This window comes from Eurosta solidaginis, chromosome 3 (assembly GCF_040869045.1).
Source record: "Eurosta solidaginis isolate ZX-2024a chromosome 3, ASM4086904v1, whole genome shotgun sequence".
Taxonomy (NCBI): Eukaryota; Metazoa; Arthropoda; class Insecta; order Diptera; family Tephritidae; genus Eurosta; species Eurosta solidaginis.
In genome coordinates, this window is record NC_090321.1 from 216,284,213 (window position 1) to 216,310,194 (window position 25,982).

Consider the following 25,982-nt stretch of genomic DNA (forward strand, 5'->3'; position numbering starts at 1 on the left):
GTTTATGCCGTTACGGATTGCCGTTATGCGAACAAAGTTAATATACTCTGTGAGCTCTGCTCAGCTGAGTATAAAAATGGTCACACTTTTGTTGTTGTTGTAGCAGTGCTTCGCCGCATCCAATAGGTGCGACCGATCACAATTGTCATCCCATTTCGACCGCTTGTGTTCATCCACAAGCAATCTGATACGTTGGTTTATATCCCTTATTTGGGGGTCGCCGGGATCGAACTGTCTTATAAGGTCATGTTCTCTCGCTAAAATTTGCGTCCTCCGCCGGAAAATGAGGCCGGATTTCGGGAAAAAACGAGCCGAGGTGGATTCAATGACCTTCCTGAAAGCATGTTCCCCTTGGCGAGCATCAGTCGAGATAGAGAGGGCAGCAAAGCGATTGTCTGTAAAGGATATGTACTCATCCCAATTTCCTTTTTTAAAGTTTATGAAAGCGCGTTGGCGGTTCGCTTCCCAAGGCAGCCGGTTCTATGTACCGGAGCGACTAGGAATTTATCCCGACCAAGGGCTGTCATTTCAGTGTAACCCCATTTAATTTGACACACTTTTGTCTGTATATCTCATGCAAGACGTAGTTTCACCTGGGGTTAACTCCTAATAATCGTTGGGAACTCAATTTCTTTAAATCATTTGTGGCTCCTTGGCGGTCATGCACAAAGGCGACTTACGATTGCTATTAATAGTCTATTAATACTGATGGCTCTCGTGGCACAGGCCGCATCCAGTTTTTTCGAGCTACAATTCCCGATGTGCGAACAGTAGCAATCCCGACCACCAGTCGCCACCACGCCTCCTAACCCTCACACCATATGCCAGCTCAGAAGCTATAGGCCTGCGACTTCGAACTCATACCTTCCTCGACGTCACTTTCCTAGAAGCTATAGGTGTACCTCCGAAGACTTTCTAACGGATGTTTTTGTCGCGCTATGCTGCCGAGCTACACCAGAGAAACAACTTGAAACGTGCTTGGATAAAAATTTTAAAATATAGACCAAAGTTTGCAGACGTTTGTGTTCATAACATTCATTTCAATAGCCTTCGTTAAATCAAAACGATATTTCAGAATGAAAGGCGACCGAGTTTAAGTTGAAATATGTTAGCTGCTGTTTTCCGGCTTTATTATATAAGAGCTCATTGTGGATTGCCGCGTAGCTTAAGTTTTCAGACTAGCTCGACTGTCCACTACGTAAGGTTAGTAGCACACAGGGTCTTTAGTTCGACTGTCTTGGGAAAGCTTTTGCTTCACCACTTTGAGTGTTCTTGCGAACCAAAAAACCTCACCTGGTAAATATGTGTGCCTACGTATATCCTTTCACATTTGTAAAAGAAGCCGTAACGTGTAGGTGATATTTAAACTTGGTTGAATCACTCCAAGGAACTAGTTTGGATAGAGCCGCCAACTTTAGGAAACGTCGCAGCGGGAGACTTGGGTGTTGAAGGATGAAGTATGAAAATCAAAATTAACATTTCAGACCCTATTGTATAGTTTCGCAAATAAACAACAGTTGTTTGAATAGAAGGTCAAGTGATTTTTCAAACCCTTAACCTAACCCTAAACTTAAGCATGAGGTAAGAATCATTTCAAAGGAGTGTTTATGCCCCTAGAACCTACTAAAAGATTTTGCATCACTGATTTCGCTTATTCTTTCAGCCAATCGCAATATAATTTTTTTTTTAAATCTGCACCTTTTTTGGGCAATTTCCTTTTTTTAACTACTTGTGGACAATTTGAAAACATGTTCACCTTGGGTCATTTTATTTGAATTAATTGTTTTAATTAATTAATAATTTTAAAAAAAAAAAAAAAAAATTTCATAGTGAGCATATACATTTTTTATATAAGTTTTATATTAGTGTTTTGTTTTAATAACTTGGTGAATTGGGTGATGCAAAGACCGTGTTAAGCAGACATGAAAGCGCCTGTTTTTTTAAATAACTTTTGAGCAGTTAGAAAGAGTTAAATTTCGCAATTAGTTTCTTATAACTGGCAATAATGCGCATCCGTTGATACCACTTTCGACCATATCCGGCCAATCATCGACATGAACAATAAATGGCTTAAACAGTCTTAGACGAGTAGAAAATATAATAACGCGCCGGACGCCGCCGCCGCCACCGCCGCGCCGATATTTTTAACATTCGGCGGCGGCGTGCGAAAAACGACCAAATTCGGCGACGGCGTCTGCGTTTATCGGCGGCTTATATCTCTACTCCCTAACCAACACTTATTTATATTTGTTGTGAAAGCGTGGTGCACTAATGAAAATTTCACAAAAAAAATATTTTTTCTATATTTAATTTTGCATGACTTGCAAACAATTTCTTATTATACTCAGTTGAGCAGAGCCCACAGAGTATATTAACTTTGATTGGATAACGGTTGCTTGTACAGGTATAAAGGAATCGAGATAGATATAGACTTCCATATATCAAAATCATCAGGATCGAAAAAAAATTTTGTTTAGCCATGTCCGTCCGTCCGTCCGACCGTCCATAACACGATAACTTGAGTAAATTTTGAGTTATCTTGATGAAATTTGGTACGTAGGTTGCTGGACACTCAACTCAGATCGCTATTTAAAATGAACGAAATCGGACTACAACCATGCCCACTTTTTCGATATCGAAAATTTCGAAAAACCGAAAAAGTGAGATAATTCATTACCAAAAACGAATAAAGCGATGAAACTTGGTAAATGAGTTGAACTTATGACGCAGAATAGAAAATTAGTAAAATTTTGGAAAATGGGCGTGGCATCGCCCACTTTTAAAAGAAGGTAATTTAAAAATTTTGCAAGCAGCAATTTGGCAGTCGTTGAAATATCATGATGAAATTTGGCAGGAACGTTACTCCTATTACTCTATATATGATTAATAAAAATTAGGAAAATCGGAGAACGACCACGTCCACTTTAAAAAAAAATATTTTTAAAAGTAAAATTTTAACAAAAAATTTAATATCTTTACAGTATATAAGTAAATTATGTCAACATTCAACTCCAGTAATGATATGTTGTAACAAAATACAAAAATAAAAGAAAATTTCAAAATGGGCGTAGCTCCGCCCTTTTTCAATTCATTTGTCTAGGATACTTTTAGTGCCATAAGTCGAACAAAAATTAACGAATCCTTGTGAAATTTGGTAGGGGCTTAGATTCTAGGACGGTAACTTGTTTCTGGCGGCCACCGTGGTGTGATGGTAGCGTGCTCCGCCTATCACACCGTATGCCCTGGGTTCAACTCCCGGGTAAAGCAACATCAAAATTTTAGAAATAAGGTTTTTCAATTAAAAGAAAATTTTTTTAGGGGGGTCGGCAGTGACTGGCAAGCGCGCCGGGTGTATTTCTGCCATGAAAAGCTCTCAGTGAAAACTCATCTGCCTTGCAGATGCCGTTCGGAGTCGGCATAAAACATGTAGGTCCCGTCCGGCCAATTTGTAGGGAAAATCAAGAGGAGCACGACGCAAATTGGAAGAGAAGCTCGGCCTTAGATCTCTTCGGAGGTTATCGCGCCTTACATTTATTTTTTTTTTTAACTTATTTCTGTGAAAAAGGGCGAAATCGGTTGAAGCCGCGCCCAGTTTTTATACACAGTCGACCGTCTGTCCTTCCGCGTGGCCGTTAACATGATAACTTGAGCAAAAATCGATATATCTTTACTAAACTCAGTTCACGTACTTATCCGAACTCACTTTGAATTGGTATAAAAAATGGCCGAAATCCGACAATGACCACGCTTACTTTTTCGATATCGAAAATTACGAAAAATTAAAAAAATTCCATAATTCTATACCAAAAAAAGGGATGAAAAATGGGATGAAAAATGGTAATTGGATTGGTTTATTGAAGCAAAATATACCTTTAGAAAAAAACTTTGTAAAATGGGTGTGACACCTACCATATTAAGTAGAAGAAAATGAAAAAGTTCTGCAGGGCTAAATAAAAAACCCTTGAAATCTTGGCAGGAATACTGTTCGTGGTATTACATATATAAATAAATTAGCGGTATCCAACAGATGATGTTCTGGGTCACCCTTGTCCACATTTTGGTCGATATCTGGAAAACGCCTTCACATATACAACTACCACCACTCCATTTTAAAACCCCCATTAATACCTTTCATTTGATACCCATAACGTACAAACACATTCTAAAGTCACCCCTGGTCCACCTTTATGGCGATATCTCAAAAAGGCGTTCACCCATAGAACTAAAGCCCATTCCCTTTTAAAATACTTATTAACTCCTTTCATTTGATACCCATATCGTACATACATATTCTAGAGTCACCACTGGTTCACCTTATGGCGATATCTCGAAAAGGCGACCACCTATAGAACGAAGGCCCACTCCCTTTTAAAAAGACTCATTAACACCTTTAATTTGATACCCATATCGTACAAACAAATTCTAGAGTCAACCCTTATCCACCTTTATGGCGATATCCCTAAATGGCGTCCACCTATAGAACTATGGCCCACTCCCTCATAAAATACTCTTTAATACCTTTCATTTGATACACATGTCATACAAACACATTCCAGGGTTACCCTCGGTTCATTATTCCACATGGTTATTTTCCCTTATGTTGTTACCATAGCTCTCAACTGAGTATGTAATGTTCGGTTACACCCGAACTTAACCTTCCTTACTTGTTTTTATTTGTAAATCTTCAAAGGTGGCACATTCGAATTGGAAGTAAACATTTTGTTTTCATGACGCGTTCTAATTTACATATCTCTAACCAAAATTTATTCAGCTTTCACCGAATTAACTTGCACTGGTCATTTATCCGCATTATTTTCAGTGTTACAACCTATTTGTATAAAAAATACACAATTGTTTGATTTGCTTTTGGTTTCACTCAAATCACTAAATTTACATGCAGGTAGTATTTTGTTTGCTTTTATTTTAAGTTTTTGAACTAGATTCGCTTTTTTGTGTTTGTTTACTTAACTTTACTTGTTTGACAAAATGTAAAAAATCTTGTTGAATTGGGCAAATAGCACAAGTGACGTGAAGGGCATGGCACGACCGCGATTTGTTGAGTTTCACGTCCACGCTGCGTTTGAAAAATATTTTGCCTGTTGTCAATGCTGTCGAATGCCGCAGATCGGCGGTTAATTTAGCTTATTTTATATTAGGTGTTGTTGTGGTTAGGTGTTATTTTTAATCTGCGGGAGCGTGTTGTTTAGAAGGCAACAAAAAAAAAAAAAAAACTTGTAAAAACTTAGAAGCCGCTGGTACACATGTTCTAAATATTTTTTAGTAAGACATTGAAAATGGCTTAGGGGGAGACGTAGGCAACGTGTGGCAACTAATTAACAAACGGAAATGCTTAATTACAAACACTATTTACTTCCTTTCGATTAGAAATCTTGAATTTTGTAATAATTTTTACACCTAAACTTACATAAATTTCCATAAGTTTGGAGTTAGTTTGTAAAACAAGTTGGAGGTATTCATATGAAAGAAATACTCCCATGAGCTTAGCAAATCTGGATTTACTTTAAAAACATGCTATTTGAAAGATTTAACCCTTAAGGCCAAATATATGAAGTCTCAAAATTTTAATATTTAGAGATCAATGAGTTTTCATACAAAGATATAGACGCTTATCAAGTTGGTACTTTAAACCATGCAAAATTCATAGCACTACCCCCGCACTAAACGCCCCAAAAACCCAGATAAATTAGGAACTGCAACAGGATGGTCGCGCGTGGCACTTAACCTGTCAAAAGATTTATACAAACGCACTCTACTTCAAGATATAGAAGGTTCACCCCTTCGTCCTTGTCACCCAAAGGTCTTAGGTGTAACGCTCGACAGTACAAAGCAATTGGCCGTCCGCTAATGTACTACCATTTTACATACATAAAATCTAACCATCCTAGTGCGACATATCTTTATCTGCACGTTCTGTACTATCTTGGTTGAAAATATGTATATTTAAATTTTTTGTCACTTTACTTGCCGGTATCGATGGCTCATTCCTTTTTGAATATAGTAGCCGTGTTTTTTAACACGCGCGTATACGTTTCGTTTGCGCGTGTTAAAAAACGCCTATCTTCGCTTAGATAATGCTTAGGAGACCCATCTAGCGGCTGTGGTAAAACAACTAGCTACAGCAACAGGGTGTACCGAAAAGCGGAGACGCAACGCTCTGATGGCCATAGGGTATAACATATAGCTGAATCAGTTGCGATGAATTGTGGACACACATATAATACATAGAATTAGTGTACAGGGTGAAACAAATACACATATTTCAGTTACATCTGAGTATAATGCGTATTGAAATTTAGTAGGACAAAATTTATGCGCAGCAATTTCAGAGGTGTATTTATAGTTTGTCTCTTAGCAGACAATATAAAGTTTAAGCGTAAACGGATATACGCGTGTTAAAAAACACGGCTAGTACTGCGAATACATACAGACAATATCACTCATACGCCTAGTGGAACCGTAAGCAGTGCAATATTGCGTAAACTAAAAAGGTATTTCTCAGCAGCGGTTAAGGATAGAGCGAACAAACAAAAAGTGCTTGAAAGTTCAAATATTTTCCATTGTCGGATGATAGTCAAATTTGTGAAACTAAGCATTACCAAGGGCTCGGTTTGGAATTTTTTTGTGTTTTTAGCTGTGTTTGTTTTGCGATGTTTAACGTGAATACATAAAATATATATACATAGGTTACACAGTAATTTTTACTTCAAACGCCGCCAAAGCTCATTTGACAGCTTTTCAGTTTATTCTGTATGAGCGATTACTAATGCGTAACAAATTGGTCAGGAAATTTAAGGATATATCGCTCACATAAATTGCAACCAAAACATACATACATTTTCATTATACCTATTTAATCGATTTTTTCTTACATATTCAAGTTTAGCATCTCAAAACCTTAGATACATATATCAAGGTTTTTTCAAAGAGAAATGTTGCGAAAATTAAATGTTATGAGAGCTGAAATATACTATTCATATACATATATGAGCTTTTCGCGGTAAGTGTTCTCACTCGAAAAACTTGATATCTCCAAAAACCACCAAGGTTGGTGGAAATGTAGTCACTGTAGCACGATGCAACGTCAATTGTTATATCTTTATGCTTTGAAACTGTGACGCGATGGTTCCCATAAGCTTCAAAACTAAGAAGCGTCGAAAAATTTACAAAGTTACCTATATATTTTTGTAGGGGAATAATTCGGCTTTAGTTTGAGCAATACAAAAAAATCGAAGCAGGCTCATTTTGCAAAAAGTAGCAAAATTTGGTAAAGTTGAAAAAATCATTACAAAATTTGGTCAAATAAGAAATTTAGTGGTCCAAATATTTATTGAAAAAAATCGCAAGGTTATAAGCCAATTCTCGACACCCTTTATCATCGGAGTGATATGTACGGACTTTATTTTGGTCACTCCTTTTGCATATGTAGGTGATATACCCTAAAATTGCCGCATTTTCACCAACTTTGGTGGATTTTGGAGATATCAAATTTTTTGAAGGGGACACCTGACGTAAAAAGCTTCATATGCAAATATCATTTCCCGTAGGAAGGTATTCAGTTTACTAGTGCTTGCGGGTTGAAGTTAAATCACAACAGCAGTAACTTTTTCCAGAAACATAATTCCGGGCTTTTTGAGAAGAGCTTCGTCAGCCCCTTATCGGTAACAACCAATGCCGAGAAGTTATTGTTTAATAACCGTCCAGTTATCGGCTGTTATCACCCCGTCATCGGTTTCTGATCGGCTTGTTATCGACGGGTTTCAGATGGACATCGATTTTATATTGAAGTTTTATCGATATCTGTTTCAGAGTCGTCGATAGCAAATCGTTAATACGTCGATAACATTTTGGTAACACTCTGCTGAGAAGTCTATAGATTTTCGATATCAAATCGATACCTTTTTGATAAAATATCGATAAATATTCTAGAAAGAAAGGATCACTTTTCGATATCAAATCAATAATTTTCACATTACAAATCGATGTCATGCCGAGAAAAAATTGGTAACACTCCGATAAAAAATCCATAACATTTTGATAATATATTGATAAATTTGAGTTACTTAATCGATAACTGTTTTATAACAAATCGATAATTCTTTGAAAACAAATAGACAACTTTTCGATAGCAAATCTAAAGCTTTTTATATCAACCGTTTTCGATGACCTTTCGATGGTAAATCGATACATTTAGAGAAAAACCGATAACTCGTGGTTGGAAATCGGTAACTTTTGGTAACCTTTGTATACGAAAAAAAAAAAAAAATAACGCTTCGGTAACTCGTCGATAACAATAAACCGATAAATCGTGGATAAGAAATGTAAACTCAAAACTCGTAGATAACAAACCGTTAGCATTTCGATAAAGAATTGCTTCTGGTATCGGTTTAGACTACCAATATTTCCATTCCTCTTAACACATCCTTTTAACACATTTATTAGTTTCATTTGTATGTGTTCGGCCGGGGTGCGTCTGATCCTGGAGGTAGGTGGGCGTACCGGGGTCGATCTCAATGGGTAGGTTGCGTTTGGAAGAAAAATATGATAAGACGAGAATTTCTCGTTATAATATGTATGCTTTATTGGGTAAATATAAAATATACAGGATAAGATATTACCTTGTAAATTTGTGTGAATAAAACGGCAGAGATCGCTGGCGACGATGTCAACGGTTTGGCTGCTAGAATCCAAGAGAGCGGTTGTATCGCCGGCGACAACCGTTGACCCGAGCAAATCCTCCGTTTGGCGGGGAAAGTTACCCACACATTAACGCCGACATGCATGTGCATGAATGCTGACAAACTTGCATGGGGCGCAATAAGATGCGGAAGAGTTAAGCATTCTGCCTAAAAAGTATGTATATATGTGTGTAACTCTTTCATACCAAACAACATGTAGTACGGATATGCTTGGGTATAATTTATTGCTAATTTGCTTAACTTTCCCTTCCTTTCCTTTCTTCGCTTCCACTCTCTCCAATTTCGCTCATACAACATACCGATTCGAAAGATTACGTTTACGCTTACACCTACCTTCTCGATTCCCCCTTCTCCCATTTCGTGATCAAAGATGTTTACACATCAAAAGCTGTTCACTCTCATCGAAATTGGTCGCTTTTTGTTCGACTTATGGTATTAAAAGTTTTATGGAAAGTTCAGCTATAAGGTGCGGGCCTGGATCAAGTTTTTTTTTACTTTTTCATACTTCGGACTAACTTATTTATAATGGTAATCTTTTTACGTGCCATAGATAAATATATTGCAGATTGCGGGTTCGAATCGAGCTCAAGGCCTAATAATAACTTTTTGTCATTATTATTGTTATGATAAACTGAAATTGAATTGAAAAAATTTTTAAATTAGAATAGAAGAATGAAAAAATTTAGACAACTGCCAAAGCTCGTTGTATAGATCCATTTCGGGAACTGCTAAATTCCTTCATCGGCAACGTTTAGGCGCCGCTGCTATAACCATTCAGCCACCACAGCGGTTTTTTGTTTGTCTTCATTAATCCTACTTCTATTCTGGTTCGTGCCAATTGATATTCACAACACTGCGACATCTGTTGCAGAATGGATGTGAAAATTGGACTTGTTGTTAGGCCTTGAGCTCGATTCGAACCCGCGATCTTACAAATCAGTAGGCCGATATAACAACAAAAAAATTTTATATTGCAGATTTTGTAAATATTAAGGGTTAGTTAAACCGGCCGGTTACTTTGACTGAATGAGTTCATAATGTTACCCGAAGTTCACTCAACGTCCAAACTGAAAAACCCTATCAGAAACCAGGGTAGGTAAGGCTAGGTTTAACTGGCCGGTCATTGATGACCTCATATAGACTGAATGAGTCCATAGTGTCAAAGACGACTGAGTTACAAGTAAATGATTCGTATACACATATGTACTTATGTATTTATTTGAATTTAAAGAAATAGGAGTTTAATATGAAAATTGATGTTTGAATTACTGAATACTATGTATGGGACTCGCACGTCTGCCCCTGACGAATGCTCAGCGCACACTACTCTTTACATTCGGCCTCTCCTGACTCTTCGACCGGCCCGGTCGATTGGCTATCGTCATCATCGGTTGTATCCAACTCTGGGTTAAGTGTGCACCAAGGTTTAATGTGATCTACACTAACTACATTACTATATCGTCGTTGAGTGATCATTGTATCCGGTAAATCTTCGATTAGATACCTGTCATGATCCAGTACCTTAGATACAATGTATGGACCCCTATAGGCTGGATCAAGCTTGTGTGATTCGCCCATAGCCACTGGTGCGTAATCGACAAATACCAAATCGCCGACTTCATACTGGTGTGGTTGTAAATGTTTTTTATCATACCTCTCCTTCCACTTTTGGCGTTCAGTTAAGATATTCGTGGCTGCTTCTTTACGCTTTGTTTCGATGTCTCCATCTTCATATTGATCATGCAATGCTTGGATGATTCGATTAGTAGATACGTCTCTTGGATTGAAATGAAACACCAGCTCATTTGGAGTGAATTTGGTAACACTGTTTTGCTGTGAGTTTAACGCCCATTGGATGCTTGGTAGGGAGCAATCCCAATTTTTCGCTTCTTTGGTACTGCACTTAATGCAACTGAGAATAGTTTTATTGACCCGCTCGGCCTGACCATTAGCTCTAGGAGTCCTGACAGCTGTTTTGACGTGTTGTATACCATTCTTTTGCATAAAGTCCTGGAAAGCTTTAGAGGTGAATGCTGTACCGCGGTCAGATATGAGACGGACTGGCTGGCCAAATATGGACATCATCTCTTCCAATGTTTTCGTGACAGGTTCGGTTTTTGTATTCCGCAGTGCCTTCAGTAGTACATACTTGCTGAATCCACATACAATGACCAAGACGTATGCATTACCCCTTTTGCTCTTTGGAAACGGTCCCAGGTGATCAATATTCATCGTTCGGAATGGTATCGGTAAGACTTCGATAACATGAAGCTGACTCTCAGATTTCCCTCCTTTCACCTTGAAAAGACAACACTCTTCGCATGAGTTAATGTACGATTTTACATACCTTCTTATTCTTGGAAACCAGAAGCGCTTCCCAATGCGTTCCACTGTCTTCTCTACTGCAAAGTGGCCCATATCATCATGACATGCTTTTGTTATTCGCCATCGTACTGCTTTCGGAATTACCAGCTTTGGTTGCCCTTTGACGTTACGATATAACCGACCTTGCTGCATCTGGTAATCACTCCGTATTTGCTTTTCGTCTACGTCAGGTGTGGAAGTATCGTTTTTTAAAATGTGAACGATCCGCCTTAACTGGTTATCTTGCATTTGCATAGCGTAAATCCAATCATCTTTGATAGCTGTCGGGTCACGTACTCTCATCACCTTTTCGGCTGCTGTCATCGTAGGGCTCGGTAGTTGTACTGGCGCTCTACTAAGACTGTCTGCATGTGCCATTCGTTCGCCAGGTCGATGAATGCATTCGAACTCGAACTCCTGAAGCTTAAGCCACCATCTAGCTACTCGAGGTTGAAGTAACGTTGTTGCCTTTGTAGTTGCTATGGCGTTGCAGTCGGTTACCACAAGAAAAGGCGTACCCAACAAGTACACTCTAAATCTTTCTAGTGTTTCTACGATTGCAAGCACCTCTAGTTCGTGGCTTGCGTACCTGCTTTCAGCTGCACTGCACTGTCGACTGTAGTATTGTACTGGCTTCAGACCTTCGTCTTCCTTTTGTAATAATATACCTGAGATACCTAGAGCGCTGGCATCTGTGTGCACCTCATGTGGCGTTGACGGATCGAACAGTGCCAGAACCGGTTCAGATGAAAGTGCTAACTTCAGTGCATCGAAGGCTTCATTTTGTGCTTTCGTCCATTCGAAACATTCGCCCTTTCTGAGCAATTGAGTGAGGGGCTTCGTAATGACACCATAATGTGGAATGAACCTACGAAAGAAACCGGTTAGTCCCAAAAACTGACGTACCTGTGTCGCTGAAGTCGGTAGTGGGAAATCTTTGACGCTTTGCACTTTCCCCTCGCCTGGCTGAATCCCATTTTGACCAATTATATGACCCAGAAAAGTAACTGTCTCCGCCAAAAAAACACATTTCGATGGTCGGAGCGTCAAGCCGGCTTCGCGTACTTTTGCTAAAAACTCCGCCAATACGTGAATACCCTCGTCCTTTGTTGATGAAGCAATGATAAATTCGTCGACATAACTCACAATCTTGTCCCGTTGCTTGAGCTTCTGAATAATCTTCAACACCATCTCCTGGAATACCATAGATGCGTTCACCAGCCCGAAGGGCATAACATTGTGCTCAAACAGCCCATCCGGGGTAATAAACGCAGTGTATTGTTTGCTCTCTTCCTTCATTGGGATTTGATAAAAACCCGCGGTCATATCCAGTGTGGTATAGAATCGGTTGTTCCCTAATCTCGCTAGCTGTTCCTCTACTATAGGCATTGGAAATGGTTTCTTGACAGTCACAGCATTGAGTTCGCGGAAGTCGACACACATTCTGTCTTCACCATTGGACTTCTTAACTAAGACCACTGGAGCTGCATGTGGCGACGTACTTGGACGAATGATATTGTGATCCAATAGATTTTCCACTATCGTTGACAACACCGGAAGTTGCGAAAATGGCAATTGATAGCGCTTTCCCACAATTGGCTTATCAGTGGTGACTTGAATCTCCATTTCAGTCATGTTGCATCTTCCTAAGGCTGACAACTCTTCTGAAAAGCAATCTTCGTACTGATCTAACAAGGTGCTCAACTGCTTGGAGTCACCCCCATTCACGATGTTTACTTTCATCTGTGCCCTGGCTCTTCTATTCTCAACACACCTGAGTCGATGACAAATTTTGCGTCTCCACTACATAGCACATCACGACCGATGAGTAACTCATATGGCATAAACTCGTCTGCCACTATGATTAACCAAACTTGCACTTCTTTACCATCCAGCTGCATGACGACATTTACCTTGTGCTCTGTTTCGACTATACCGCCTCCAAAACCTTCAAGTTTCTTATTGGCGGCCTCACGTTGTAAACTGATAGAAACTAGAGACTCCTTGACCATTGAGACATCGCTGCCCGTGTCAATAAATGCTGAAATATCTCGCCCAAATACATTTACATTTTTGGTTACTGGTGGTGGTACTGTATCCACTGACTCCGCAATGTTTGCTACCGATGGTTTCGCTATGCCACATGATTTGGCTTCGTGTCCAAATTTGTTGCATTTCGTGCACTTAATTTTGCGCTGTGGATGTGGACACTTAGCTGCTATGTGTCCCACCTCGTTGCAATTATAGCACCGTACTGACTTCCGAGCTTCTTGACTATTCGGAGCTTCTGTTGTACCCTGGCGCTCGTTTACTACACTCTTTTGCGACCCAGGCATCGCAGATAATCTTTCAATTGATAAAAGTAATTCGTGGCATGACCCCAAATTCATAGCATGTAAAGTTCTGGAAAGATTCATATCATTTAGACCATTAATAACATAAGAATTTATTGATACTTCATCTATATTTCCGCTGCGTCCCAAACTTAGCATTACGTAAAAGTATTCTTTCAAAGATTCACTGGGCCTTTTCCTGCGTCTCCCCATTTCGCGATGTATTTCAGCTGAGCTTTGTGCACTTGGGAAATCTTTTCTTAACATCTCAACGAATTGAAACCATGTTCTGAATGCTGGCTGGGAATCAGCCCAATCTTTTGCCACCCCTCTTAATTTTTGTTGCGCCGCGAATAGTACTTCTTCATCACTCCATAAATATATATCTCGCAATTGTTCGATCTTCGCTATGAACTGACTCGTTGCTCGGTGTCCCTTTAGTGGGTCAAACTCTGGAAAAATGCCGATAATCTCCCTCATTGAATACCTTGTACCTGCATGCGTCGTCGTTGATTGGACATCCGTCATTAAATCGCGAGGTACTTGTCCAAGCACAGGAGTCCTTAACTCTCTAACCGGCGTGCCTGTTGCTCTTGGAATTTCTGTAGATCGCCCTGGTACTGTTGCTACAATTTGCGTTGGAGCTTGGTCTGATGCTTGCGAACTCCCAGATGCTATTTGCTGTTGGCTTACCCCTTGTTCCAAATTCCTATCTCCAACCTGGATTGTTTCACTACGCCCTTGCGTTATAGCCTGTAATCCACTCACGGTTTTTGATAAGCTGCTCATAATTTCTTGGAGTTCACCAATTTGTTGCTGCCACGATGGATATTCACGCGATTCGACCTCCTCAATATCCACCTCATCCGACTCATATAGTTCCATTAGCGATGCAATCTTGTGGCTCTTATTGCCCGAAACTGCGAGACTACATTTTTGCAACAAAGCATTCTGTTGCTCCACTTTCAGCGATGAAAACTTAACCTTTCCTTAGCTTTCCTCCAATCCCATGATTGCAATGCCTTCTGTTACGTCCTTACCGCTTGTACAACTTTCAACTTCTGTCTCTTAAATTCAACCACCAAAATGTTCGTCGAAAATCCAACTCTGCTAGCTTACAATTCCTCAGAATCTCCGTTTTCCAGTTAATTGCAGCAACTGTCGTGTTACTGCATAAACAAAATCTTCTTCACGTCTTTTCAATTACTCTGTTTGCGTCTATCGCTGCCTAAAATTTTTGTCTGCTAATGTTGATTTCCACGAACGACTATCGTTTCTCTGAATTTTTGAACGTCTATCGTTTCTCTGAATTTTATCGCGTCTATCGCTGATCTCTCCTGCATTACCAGTTGCGTTCAATAACTTAATTCCGTGAAGCAAATACATACAAGTGTGTATATACTTTAGTTTAAAAAAAAATTCTTTGCGTGATCAAAATTCCTTGAATCGAATCCTACTTCTGACGTTGTCAAAGACGACTGAGTTACAAGTAAATGATTCGTATACACATACGTACTTATATGTTTATTTGAATTTAAAGAAATAAGAGTTTAATATGAAAATTGATGTTTGAATTACTGAATACTATGTATGGGACTCGCACGTCTGCCCCTGACGAATGCTCAGCGCACACTACTCTTTACAATAGTGTTATCAGAAGTTTATTTAACGACCAAACTGAAATACTCTATCAAAAGCTTTCTAGGTCCTATGCGCTACTTGCTGCCTCTAGATCTGTTAGCTATGTCACATAATTGGGTTATATTTTTATTATCTATTACTCAACATATTGCAGTATTTATCATTTATCATTAAAATGGTTTTCGTCCTAAGCGTAGTTGTTCTACAGCTATGTTGAAAATACTGGACGACATAAGAATTAATTTTGATAAAGGTGACCTAACTCTTCTTTGCCTCCTGGATTTTTCAAAGGCCTTTGACTTCTTTGTGAAAAGCTCAAATGTTTTTTTTTGGGTTTTTAGTTACATCAGTTAGCCTTATGGCCAGCTACCTTGCTGAAAGGACTCAGAAAGTTGTATGCAAAGGCTCTGCATCTAGATCATGTATTGTCTCTTCTGATGTACCCCAAGGTTTTGTCCTTGGTCCTCTTCTGTTTACTCTTTTTTTCAATGATGTGTTCGCTAGGTGTCAGTATGTTAATGCACATGCTTATGCTGATGACATTCAATTGTATTTATCTAGTCGTGTTGGTCTTGTTGATGATTTGTGTTACAAAATAAATAGCGACTTTTCTGCTACTGCGAAATGGGCTTGTGAAAACGGTCTGTGCTTGAATGCCAAAAAGTCATATGTTCTGCCTATAAGCAATAGCGTTGTGCATACTGAAGATATTCCAAAACGTTTCGTTGGTGAAAACGTGCTTTCGTTTACTAGCAAAATAAAAAAATCTGGGTTTTGTGATTAACTCAAAACTAAACTGTGTCGACCATGTAAATAACGTTGTGAGTAATGTTTATTCTGTTTTACGTAGATTGAGAATGTCTGCTTCGTTTACTCCCCTAGAGACTAGGAAAAAACTAGCTATGCAGCTGATCCTTCCACACATAACGTACTCAGAGCTCGTTTACAGTCAACTTAACTTCGTCCCATAAAATTGATGTTACTTTTAACAACGTTACACGTTATGGTTACGGCCTACAAAAATATGATCATAGTATTTTTGAGTATATAGCAGCGCGGTGGCCACCGTGGTGTGATGGTAGCGTGCTCCGCCTATCACACCGTATTCCCTGGGTTCAACTCCCGGGCAAAGCAACATCAAAATTTTAGAAATAAGATTTTTCAATTAGAAGAAAATTTTTCTAAGCGGGGTCACCCCTCGGCAGTGTCTGGCAAGCGCTCCGATTGTATTTCTGCCATGAAAAGCTCTCAGTGAAAACTCATCTGCCTTGCAGATGCCGTTCGGAGTTGGCATAAAACATGTAGGTCCCGTCCGGCCAATTTGTAGGGAAAAATTAAGAGGAGCACGACGCAAATTGGAAGAGAAGCTCGGCCTTAGATCTCTTCGGAGGTTATCGCGCCTTACATTTATTTTTTTTTTAGCAGCGCGAAATTGTATATACATGTACAAACTCATTGAATTTCAAACACCAAAGTATCTTTTTGAGAAACTTAAATTTTCCAAGTCTGGTAGACATCGCAAATTGATCATTCCCAGATGTTTCTATTTGTGCTCTTCGAGGCTATTCTTTATAAATGCTGTAAGGCTCTGGAATTCTATCCCAAATTCTCTTAGGAGACAACTACAGAAAGGTGATTCATGACTACTTCAGTTCAGTGAGCTTAATGTGATTGTGATAAAACTTCATACTCTTCCTTGTATTTCCACCTTTCTTTCTTTTACCGACAAAACTTTCCATTTGTTAAATTTATAATTATAATTAGTATTTGTCTTATAAGAATTTAGGCTTAATTGTTAATTATTTTGCAATGTATAATCATTGATGTGCTTTAACAGAGTCTTTGTCTTACAGTCACAACCACTTTTTTTTTTTTTAATAATAAATTGAAATAAATTGAGATACAATAACTAAAGCAGAAGAAATAAATATTATATGCAAATAACCAACAAATAATAACAGCGAAAAAAAACCTGATAATAAAACAAGCAAAGAAATATTAAATTCACTTAAGATTGTGATTCAATGAACAAATAATGGGTAACGGTTGCTCGAAATGTTGTCAATGCAACGAGCACAAACAATACCATGGCACACTGTCATCGGCCTCGTCTGTTTATAGAAGAAGGTACGTTGAACTTATATTCGATCTTTTTTGATTTAGTCCTAAGTTTACTAATTGGTACGAACGAATGTATGTATGTATGTGTTTACAATAATTTATGGCACCAAATTAAAACTTGTGACAATTTTAATAAATTTTTGGAAGGTAAATGGGCGTCCGACTGAAAGAAAATTATTAACAAGTCAGCCATAGTTTTCGAATAGTTGTTGTTGTTCTTACAGCAGTGCTTCGCCGCATCCAATAGGAGCGACCGATCCCAAATTGTCATCAATGTCGTCTAACGGGAGTCCAAGTAAACTTGTTGTTTCAACAGGGATGGACCATAACGAGAGGGGTGTTAGAGGCGTTGGTTCCACATTTCAATTGAAGAGATGCATTGCAAGCAGGACATACATTTTGTATGTCGGGATTGATTCTGGATAGGTAAGAGTTTAACCCGTTACAGTATACAGATCGAAGTTGAGCTAGACTGACGCGCGTTTCCCTAGGGAGAGTGCGTTCCTCTTCCGCTAGTTCTGGGTATTTTTCCTTAAGTACTGAATTCGCCGGGCAATTTCTGGCATAGAGGTCCGACGTCGTATTTCCTCATAATGCTTACGGAGATGACCCCTTAAGCCCCTGGGAGGTGCAGCCTCATCAATCATGTGTCTGTTGGGTATTCAACAGAAACTGTTTGTTCAGCATTTCATTACTCTCCTTAGTAGGGAGCACTCTCGTCTCATTGTGTAGGTGGTGTTATATGGACATAAGAAGACAGCCAGCCTGTAGCGGTTCTAAGGGCGGTATTTTGGGCAGGCCTGTATTTTCTTCTAGTGAGTAAACTTTGGCGACCATATCGGGGACGCGTAGGATGAAATCGGCCGGCCAAGTGCTTTGTAAATAGTAATGCGGGTTTATTTGTCTTTACCCCTTTTTAGGAACACTTGCGGTTGCATACTCTCCGAAATGTAGATCCTGATCAAACGTCACACACAAGATTTTTGGGTGTAAGACAGTCGGTGACGTAATGCTTGGATGTTCAACATGGTCGACATTTCTCGCGTCCATGTTGTAAATAAGGTCGCCGATGATTTGGTCGTTGACAATGTCATAGTAACTGGAGAGATCAGGGAGATAGCTGTTTATTTCATTACAAAGCTCATCGATGTGTGGGCCAGGGCTTGTGGCCAATATTGTGCAGTCATCGGCGTAGGAAACGATAGTGACTCCTTCTAGTGGTGAAGGTATCTTCGATATGTGGCAGTTAAACATTAGTGGGGATAGGACACCACCCTGTGGTACCTCTTGTTTAATTCTTTTTGATTTGGATGTTATGTTCCTGAATTGTTTTCGAATAATCAAATATTATTGTACATAACTGTGACTAAACTTTTTGGATTTTGTCACAGTGACTATTCAATATGCTATAACGTGAGTAACTCTCAATGGAAGACTCACACAGACTTCACCATGTCAAACACATATTTAATTGCATGATCAATGGCCCGACTATCGGCTCCATGTTCCCATGCTTAGCACTACGTAGTCAATCATTGGTACCAGATTAGTTTGTAATCGTGTGTTTCAAACACAAGGACTTAGCTTAGTATGATATGGAGCCTTCGCAAGCTCCCAACTTTTTGAGGGTAATGGCATCCGGTTGCAAGGCGTTATTATTATCCCTGAATTCCAATACTATTATATTACAAGCACAAATATTTCGCTGTAAAATGTTCTAATGCTAGGGCTCGTCAGATACACGATACAATTCCACAATTTTAATACAAGTACTAAATGATGTGAACAAACTGTTCCGAGCATCAGGAATAATAATAAACCTGCATCACAATTAGGGGCTGTGATTCAACCTCGTCAACACATCATGTTTGAAATATCCGTTCACAGTAAATAACTACTTCGAATAATCTGTTCAAATCCTTGGCCGCTTTACAAAGCGATAAGATACAGATACATCTTCATTAAGTACAGCTACTGATCACATTTACTCTAGATCAGATGCCAACGGTCAGCATAGCCTAACGCAGTTTCAAACATTTAACTTTTACAAATATCGGTTGGTATCTCCAAACGATAGGCATCTACTTCAACTTCAATTTTCTTAAGAGGTTACGATAGGTTAAACAACGATTCGCATTTTTGGGATGTGATCAACCTTTTCTTTGACCTTCCGCCTAAAAGTCTTTGAAATATTTTTGCTTAGATTAGAATAAGTAAAAAAGCACTTTACCCTTGTGGGCGGTTCAACAGTAAATTATATGCTAACTTTTCAACAAAAACGACTGCGTTACTCCGGAGAGGATGCTTTATCATCTGATCTGAAGGTGGAAGTGACCTTATTACTCCGAAGAGATAATTTTATTACCAACTCAAATTAATAAGAGACTGCATAGCTTCGTTAAGTATGCTTTAATGTCGACTTCCCCGAAAGTGAATTCATCGTATTAAGGAATAGGTCGAAGACAAAAGTCGAAGGAAAATTCTAAGGCAAAAACCAAGGAAAAGTCGAAGACAACCGCCAAAATATGACATCCGAGTCCTCAAGGCAGGAATCAAGACATGAATACAAGCACCTGCGATACCTTGTATCAGGTCACGACGGGCTTGCCCTGCGCCCCGAGGCACAGTTTTTAAGGACCGTGATTGGGTCGCGCAGATGATACACCGCGTACATTCGCTCCTTTTCGAGTAAATACCATTCCAGGATTGGCTAGCCTTATTTATATGCGCCAGCTTCGAAGAAATCGCCTTGATTCACTAACTGACGAATGCGCCTTGTTCGCAATGACGCCTACTAATAATTGCGTCCTCATATTTGTGGAAACCCTTTTTTTTTGGAAAAGCCAGTGAACTAGTAAATATACTAAATACCCTTATCACTAAGATTTCGTTATTTTTCTCTAAGAAAGCAGCTTTTTTCTCCTTCGAGAGGCGACTCTTTCGGAGTGATATTTCATGCCCACTTTAAATTCCAAAAAGAGATGGAAAGACTCTGCTTCCATAGCAACATACTGCATCAATGTACTATGGATTCGCAAATATTCAGATAAAGTGAGTCAGATTAACATATCTCAACTTCCAAATGAAAATGCGGATGTCGAGTGTATCCATATCTTGAGAAATTGGCTATATTGCAGGGTGACATTTTCTCTCATTGACGTAATTGATGATCGCATGAAACCGCTGCCTCTCCTTCCCGTCGAGGCTTCTTCCTCCTCGATAAAAAAAAGTAAAAATAAATGTAAGGCGCGATAACCGCCGAAGAGATTTTATGCCGAGATTCTCTTCCAATTTGAGTCGTGTTCCTTTAAATTATTCCTAAAAATTGGAGGGAGGGGGCCTACTTGTTTTATGCCGACTCCGAACGGCATCTGCAATGCAGATGAGTTTGAAATGAGAGCTTTTCATGGCAGATATACACTCGGAGTGCATGCCAAACACGAAGGGCGAAACCACATAGAAAAATTTTCTTCTAATTAAAAAGAATTGTTTCTAAAATTTTGATGTTGCTCTGCCCGGGGGCGTGAACCCATGATCTTCGGTGTGGTAGGCGGATCCAACAACGAGGTAAGCTCGTTGCAAAGTATTTTCTGGTGACATTCTTCCACTGCCTTACGGGCCCATGACCGCGCCTGTTTTCGCGGTCAATTGGTTCGACCACTGCACCCAAGTGTTGCACAATTCTTAATGCTGCCCGGTATTGTGAAAGAGTTCTTAAGGTTAGGTTAGAGTGGCCGCCGGTTCGAGCACAAGTGCACTTAGGCCCAAAAGGTCCCATTGTGATACCACGTGGATCTCTCCCCTACTCAAACCAACAGCTCGATTCAGCAAATGTCAGGAATTTCTTAGGTTCAAACTTAGCCAGATCACAAAAAAGGGAGATCCCAGAGATTTCTTCCTCTTGCGCCAAAGCGCAGGACAGTCGCACATAAAATGCTTGACTGTTTCTATCTCCTCTTCGTCTTTGCAGCTCCTGCAGTTCTCTTAAACTGCCTTCTCTTTCCCGCCCTAACGTTAATTCTTTGTCCGGGCTAGCTGATCGCTTCATTACGAGTGTAATGACTGCATACTATATTCGCTATCCGCATCCGAATTATGGCTGACAGCGATTTCCTCTTTCCCAGATTGCGACGCTATCACCTTTTCCTTCTCATTCTTCCTTTGATCTGAAGTTTTTGGGTTCATCTTGTTAGTGCGGGCTCAGCGGTCTATTGTTAAATGTGCCGATAAAACAACTTCCGCTACAGCCATCTCTGTGGTAAGGCTATCGTTGCGTCCCGGCATTGGGAAAGCTCCGTTGAAATACAATCGTAAAAAAACCTGGCTGCAATTTATCCAATGGGCACAGTCCGCATAACACCTTAGATTAGGAAGTCGACATAACCTAACCTCTTAAACGACTGTATGTAGGATTGCGTCTGCCTAATTCGCCCAATAGAGGTGAGGTGGAACATATATATTGGCTTGCGTGAGGCTTTCATCGTTTACCAAAGCGGGAAAAGAAGCTTCAGAAATTTTGCTGTTTTTTCTTTGAGTATTGGCCTACGTAATCATGTTACTTGGCTTATAATATCGCTTTGGCGAGTAGAATACTGACCTAAGCTAAATCCACTTGGATAAACACTTCGGAGATTCAAGTGAGTTGAAACGGAAATACTTTCGTTTTGTTCTGGCAAAAGCCATGCTATAAGCAGTACCGGTTTTCTCGAATATTAAGAAATGGCGCATATACGTCCGTACGCTGCATCCCACTCACCATTGGTGAAACCAATAATTTCGACAGATCGCTTGTTATCTACTTTCTGTCATAAAGATCTCGCTGTTTTGTAAGAATTAGTGTCCAGCGTTTGCTTAGTTGATACGAGGTCCATCTGCGCAGGAAAAGACTGCAAGTGGACAGCTATAAGACACATTTTCTACAACCCACTATATCTAGTTTAGTATAACTTAGCCGAAAACCTAGCTGCCCGATCATTGCAGTATCGTCCACACAGCAATCTCCGCTATTAGAGGCGCGGTAGATGAGATAGTATCCGCCATTTTAGCTGTGGGGGGATGTAATATTATTTACTCTGATTGTCTAGCGGATAAACAGGCAGAGATTACTTGATCTTACTCGCTATATCATCGAATATTATTTTGATAAAAATTATATGGCTGCGTGGGCATAAATATATTACTTACCCCAGGCAGGTGCCTTCGAAGTGAACGTTCTGCGAGTAGATACTTTGGAATTCCATTCCGTCCTTTGCGAGAACAAGTAGTACATATTGATCGATGTCTTTCTTATATTTAACTTAATAGTTGCTATGCAGCGTTTTGCTGTGCGATTGTAAGCCGATGGTTGTTAAAGAATGGGGAAACACAACCTATCATGGCCCTAGCGGGTTAGCGGGCTTAGAATATAACCGCGTTAGGTATGCCTGTCGTAAGAGGCGAGTAAAATACCAAATTGATTCAATGGTTGCCAGTGCACTATATAGCTTCTCCAACCCAATTGTCAACCTCACCTACCCGTGGCGAATCCTGTTTCATTAACAGCCGAGGCTCTGGCGAACCCGAACTCTTGATGGATCTAGGGGGTTGGAGGGCGGTAAGGCCTAGAAGATTTCATGTGGTCATACCACATCGTTCCCGGGATGGTCGGGCTAGTACCTTTATGGTCCTTGTTACCGGAACGTACTGGATCTGCATCCGGCAAAGGACCATCAACATCGATGGCTTAATCGTTACAACAACAATAACAACCTATCATGTGAGTTGTCTTTTAACACCTAATCTAAGTAAATTGTAGTTTTCTGTTAGAGAAGGCCACACCATAGCAGACGATCTCGATTTGACACACAACTTGGTTTTGACGATGGACCAATTAAGACTTTGAATGGAAGGAAACGAACTACCGCTCTTAGTTTGTGGTCTAATCTCTTAAGCTCGCTCACGATAATTACTAGTTCAATTACCTAATCTATATCTGCAACGTAAAAAAGAACTCTTTTCTACAAATTATTGATGAAATAACGCTGCCTTCCATTCTCATTACAGGAGCCGTGGAGAATTGCCAATTGAGAACTCTGATCGCTTTCGAATAACACACACCAGCACAGCCGTACAATTAGCAGTGGAGCATGTGCAACGCGAGGATGCCGGACATTACACGCTAATAGCACGAACGAAAGGTAACACCGTTATTCGCAAAGATGTAGAGCTCATGGTCGAGGATAGATCGACGGGTGAGGATCCGCCAATATTTCTAAGACGTTTAGTTGATCTATCGGTAAAGGTGGGAACACGTACACGATTGTTAGTCGAGATACGAAGTTCCACAGAGTTGAAGGTAAGTGTTGGAATGCATTCAAATTTGTTGTTGTTAATAAATGAAAGAAAACGTATACGCCACAGCTCACCTGGTACCGAAATGATCGTCGAATATGTGAAAACGACCGAATTCAAGAGATTCATGAGGGTAAATATCATTATTTAGAAGTGAGTCCAGTCATCTTAGAGGATGGTGGACAATGGATGGTATTGGCTGAAAATGCGGGTGGACGTAATTCATGCATTGCTCACTTGAATGTATTAGTGCCAAAGGCTTATAAGTCACCAGAATTTATCGAAGAATTACGTGCTGTGCTGACGCAACAAGGCACAGTTTCACTGGAATGTAAAGTGATTGGTGTACCAACACCACAGCTGCGTTGGTTTAAAGATTCCAAAGAGATCAAGGCTGGTGATATATTTGCGTTAACCGCCAATGCGGATGATCCCACCTCGTTGGGTACGTACACTTGTGAAGCTGTCAATTGTATGGGCAAATCATATTCCAGTTCCAAAGTACATGTAGTGGGACGTGGCAGTAGAGAAGGTTCATTAAAACCAGCTGACAGGTGAGTAATGAGTGAATTGTGTGTGTGCTAGGTAAAGAGAAGGAGAGCGTGGGAGGAGAGCTGGACAGTTCTAGTTTAGTTCTCTGCGATTTAATAGAAAATTACAAAAAACGAAAATAAATAATAATACTATAATTTCCTTTTCTTTTCGCATGCTTCTCTCAAATGTCGCCCTCGTGCGCGCTCTCAGCATCTCCAACAATGCAGCTCCACCGATCTTTACAAATGAATTGCGCGATATGAGCGTCCGCATTGGTGAGCCCATAATACTCGGTTGTCAAGGTAAGTGAGTGTTTTTTTTTTGTATAGTAATCGTAATAGTGGTCGTGTGCGGTCTCCCAGTGCGCTCTCATTTTTGGCACAACGCCAATAAAATAACATGCAGCCGGTTGGCGGGTAAGAGAGTGATAAGAGAGAGTCTTAAATAAAATAAAACAAAATTTCTTTCATAATTTTTGCGTGCGTCAGAGACAATGTGCAAAACGCGAGACAGTTGCGGTCAAGCGTGAGTGCTGCCGATGCGTACACAACAACAACAATTGACGTTTGCAGAATTGGGTAGGATGTATAGCGGCTAGGTTCGCTATGCTGGCTATTTTTTCTCACGGAAACATTGAAAATTTCAAACTTGAACTCGATTAAATTGTTGGAATATTTGATGTCTTGTGGTAGGTCAGCTAAATTTTTTGTCGATCGTGCAAATAAGTAAAAATAAAAAATAAAATTGCGCAGGTGTATGCGCTGCCATTTGTAATTTGTAAGTATCGACTGAAGATCGAATGTCGCGATCAAAACAGACAAATATAAAATGGGATTGTGAAAGAAATTGAATTGAAATGAATGGGCGCGCGCATACAAATCAAAGTTGGGAGATTATTTTTTTGGTTGTTCTCATTAGAACATTTTATTTAGGGCTAAAATACCAATGGATACACCGTCCCTACCTATGTATGTATGTACATTAGACTGGGTCGATTTATTAACCGATATCACGTCATCGATTTTTTGATAGGATTTGGGATCAGGAAAAAAAGTTCCACTACCCATACCCAAAAAAATTATTTTCGAGTCCGCGAAATTTTCGTTTTTTTTTACTTTTTTCGACTTTGATTTTTAAGGTTTTTTCCAATCCGCCTGGAGGAGCGTCCACTAAGATTGCCTTCACTCTGACTTCAAACTTAATGGATTTCGTTCTATTCTAGAATGGTAGGGCTGTATCGCCTAACGACTTAATGTCTTAAATCACCCGCAGTACTATGAGCGTCCTCTGCTTTTCTATTTACTCTCATGTTCCCGTGACATCTCAGAGCTCACACCGGTTTGTCTCGGATGCTCTTGTGGAGTGCATATTAAGTACATGGGACAGTATTTCTAGGACTCTTTCGCCTTTGAAAAAGGGCTTACCCGCGTCTGTCAGCCATTTATTTGGGGCGTTCAGCAGCAGGACGTGTAGGTGTGCCCGGTGTTCAAAGCGCCAGTCGTAGAATCGATATATTGTCCAGATCAGAAGAAGTATTTGGATACAGGGCTTCTCCTCGTCACTTCGAAGACATTTCCCTGGTCCGGTTTGCTTAGCAAAGTCCCCTTCTCATGCGGGCTGGTGTTTGTTACCAAAATTTGGAGACGCCCACTTCTACTACAATACTTATTGTTGTTGAATACCTCAATTTATATTTAACAATTTTTATTTTCAAATATATTTCAGTCGTTGTGCCACCTTGGCCCAAAACTGTCGTATGGTATAACAAAAATGGACGCGTTGAGTCTGGTGAACGTTACAAACTAATTGAAGATGGTTTGGGTGTTTACATGATCGAAGTCAAGCCCTCTGAGAGATGCGATGAAGGTGAATGGAAATGTGTGGTCACAAGCTATGAGGATTGTGTGGGCATATCAAGCAGTAATGTCACGATGGACAGTGA

The 25,982-nt window shown here is 39.9% G+C and overlaps 1 protein-coding gene across 1 annotated transcript in view; it reads left to right on the plus strand.

The window, feature by feature from the left end:
* Window positions 1–25,982, plus strand: part of Strn-Mlck (Stretchin-Mlck) — a 243,780-nt gene that overhangs the window by 17,073 nt on the left and 200,725 nt on the right. The window contains exons 2-5 of the mRNA XM_067777186.1: window positions 23,219–23,510; window positions 23,576–24,060; window positions 24,251–24,342; window positions 25,766–25,978. Coding sequence (XP_067633287.1) covers window positions 23,219–23,510; window positions 23,576–24,060; window positions 24,251–24,342; window positions 25,766–25,978 — 1,082 coding nt within the window. The remainder of the gene's footprint in view (window positions 1–23,218; window positions 23,511–23,575; window positions 24,061–24,250; window positions 24,343–25,765; window positions 25,979–25,982) is intronic.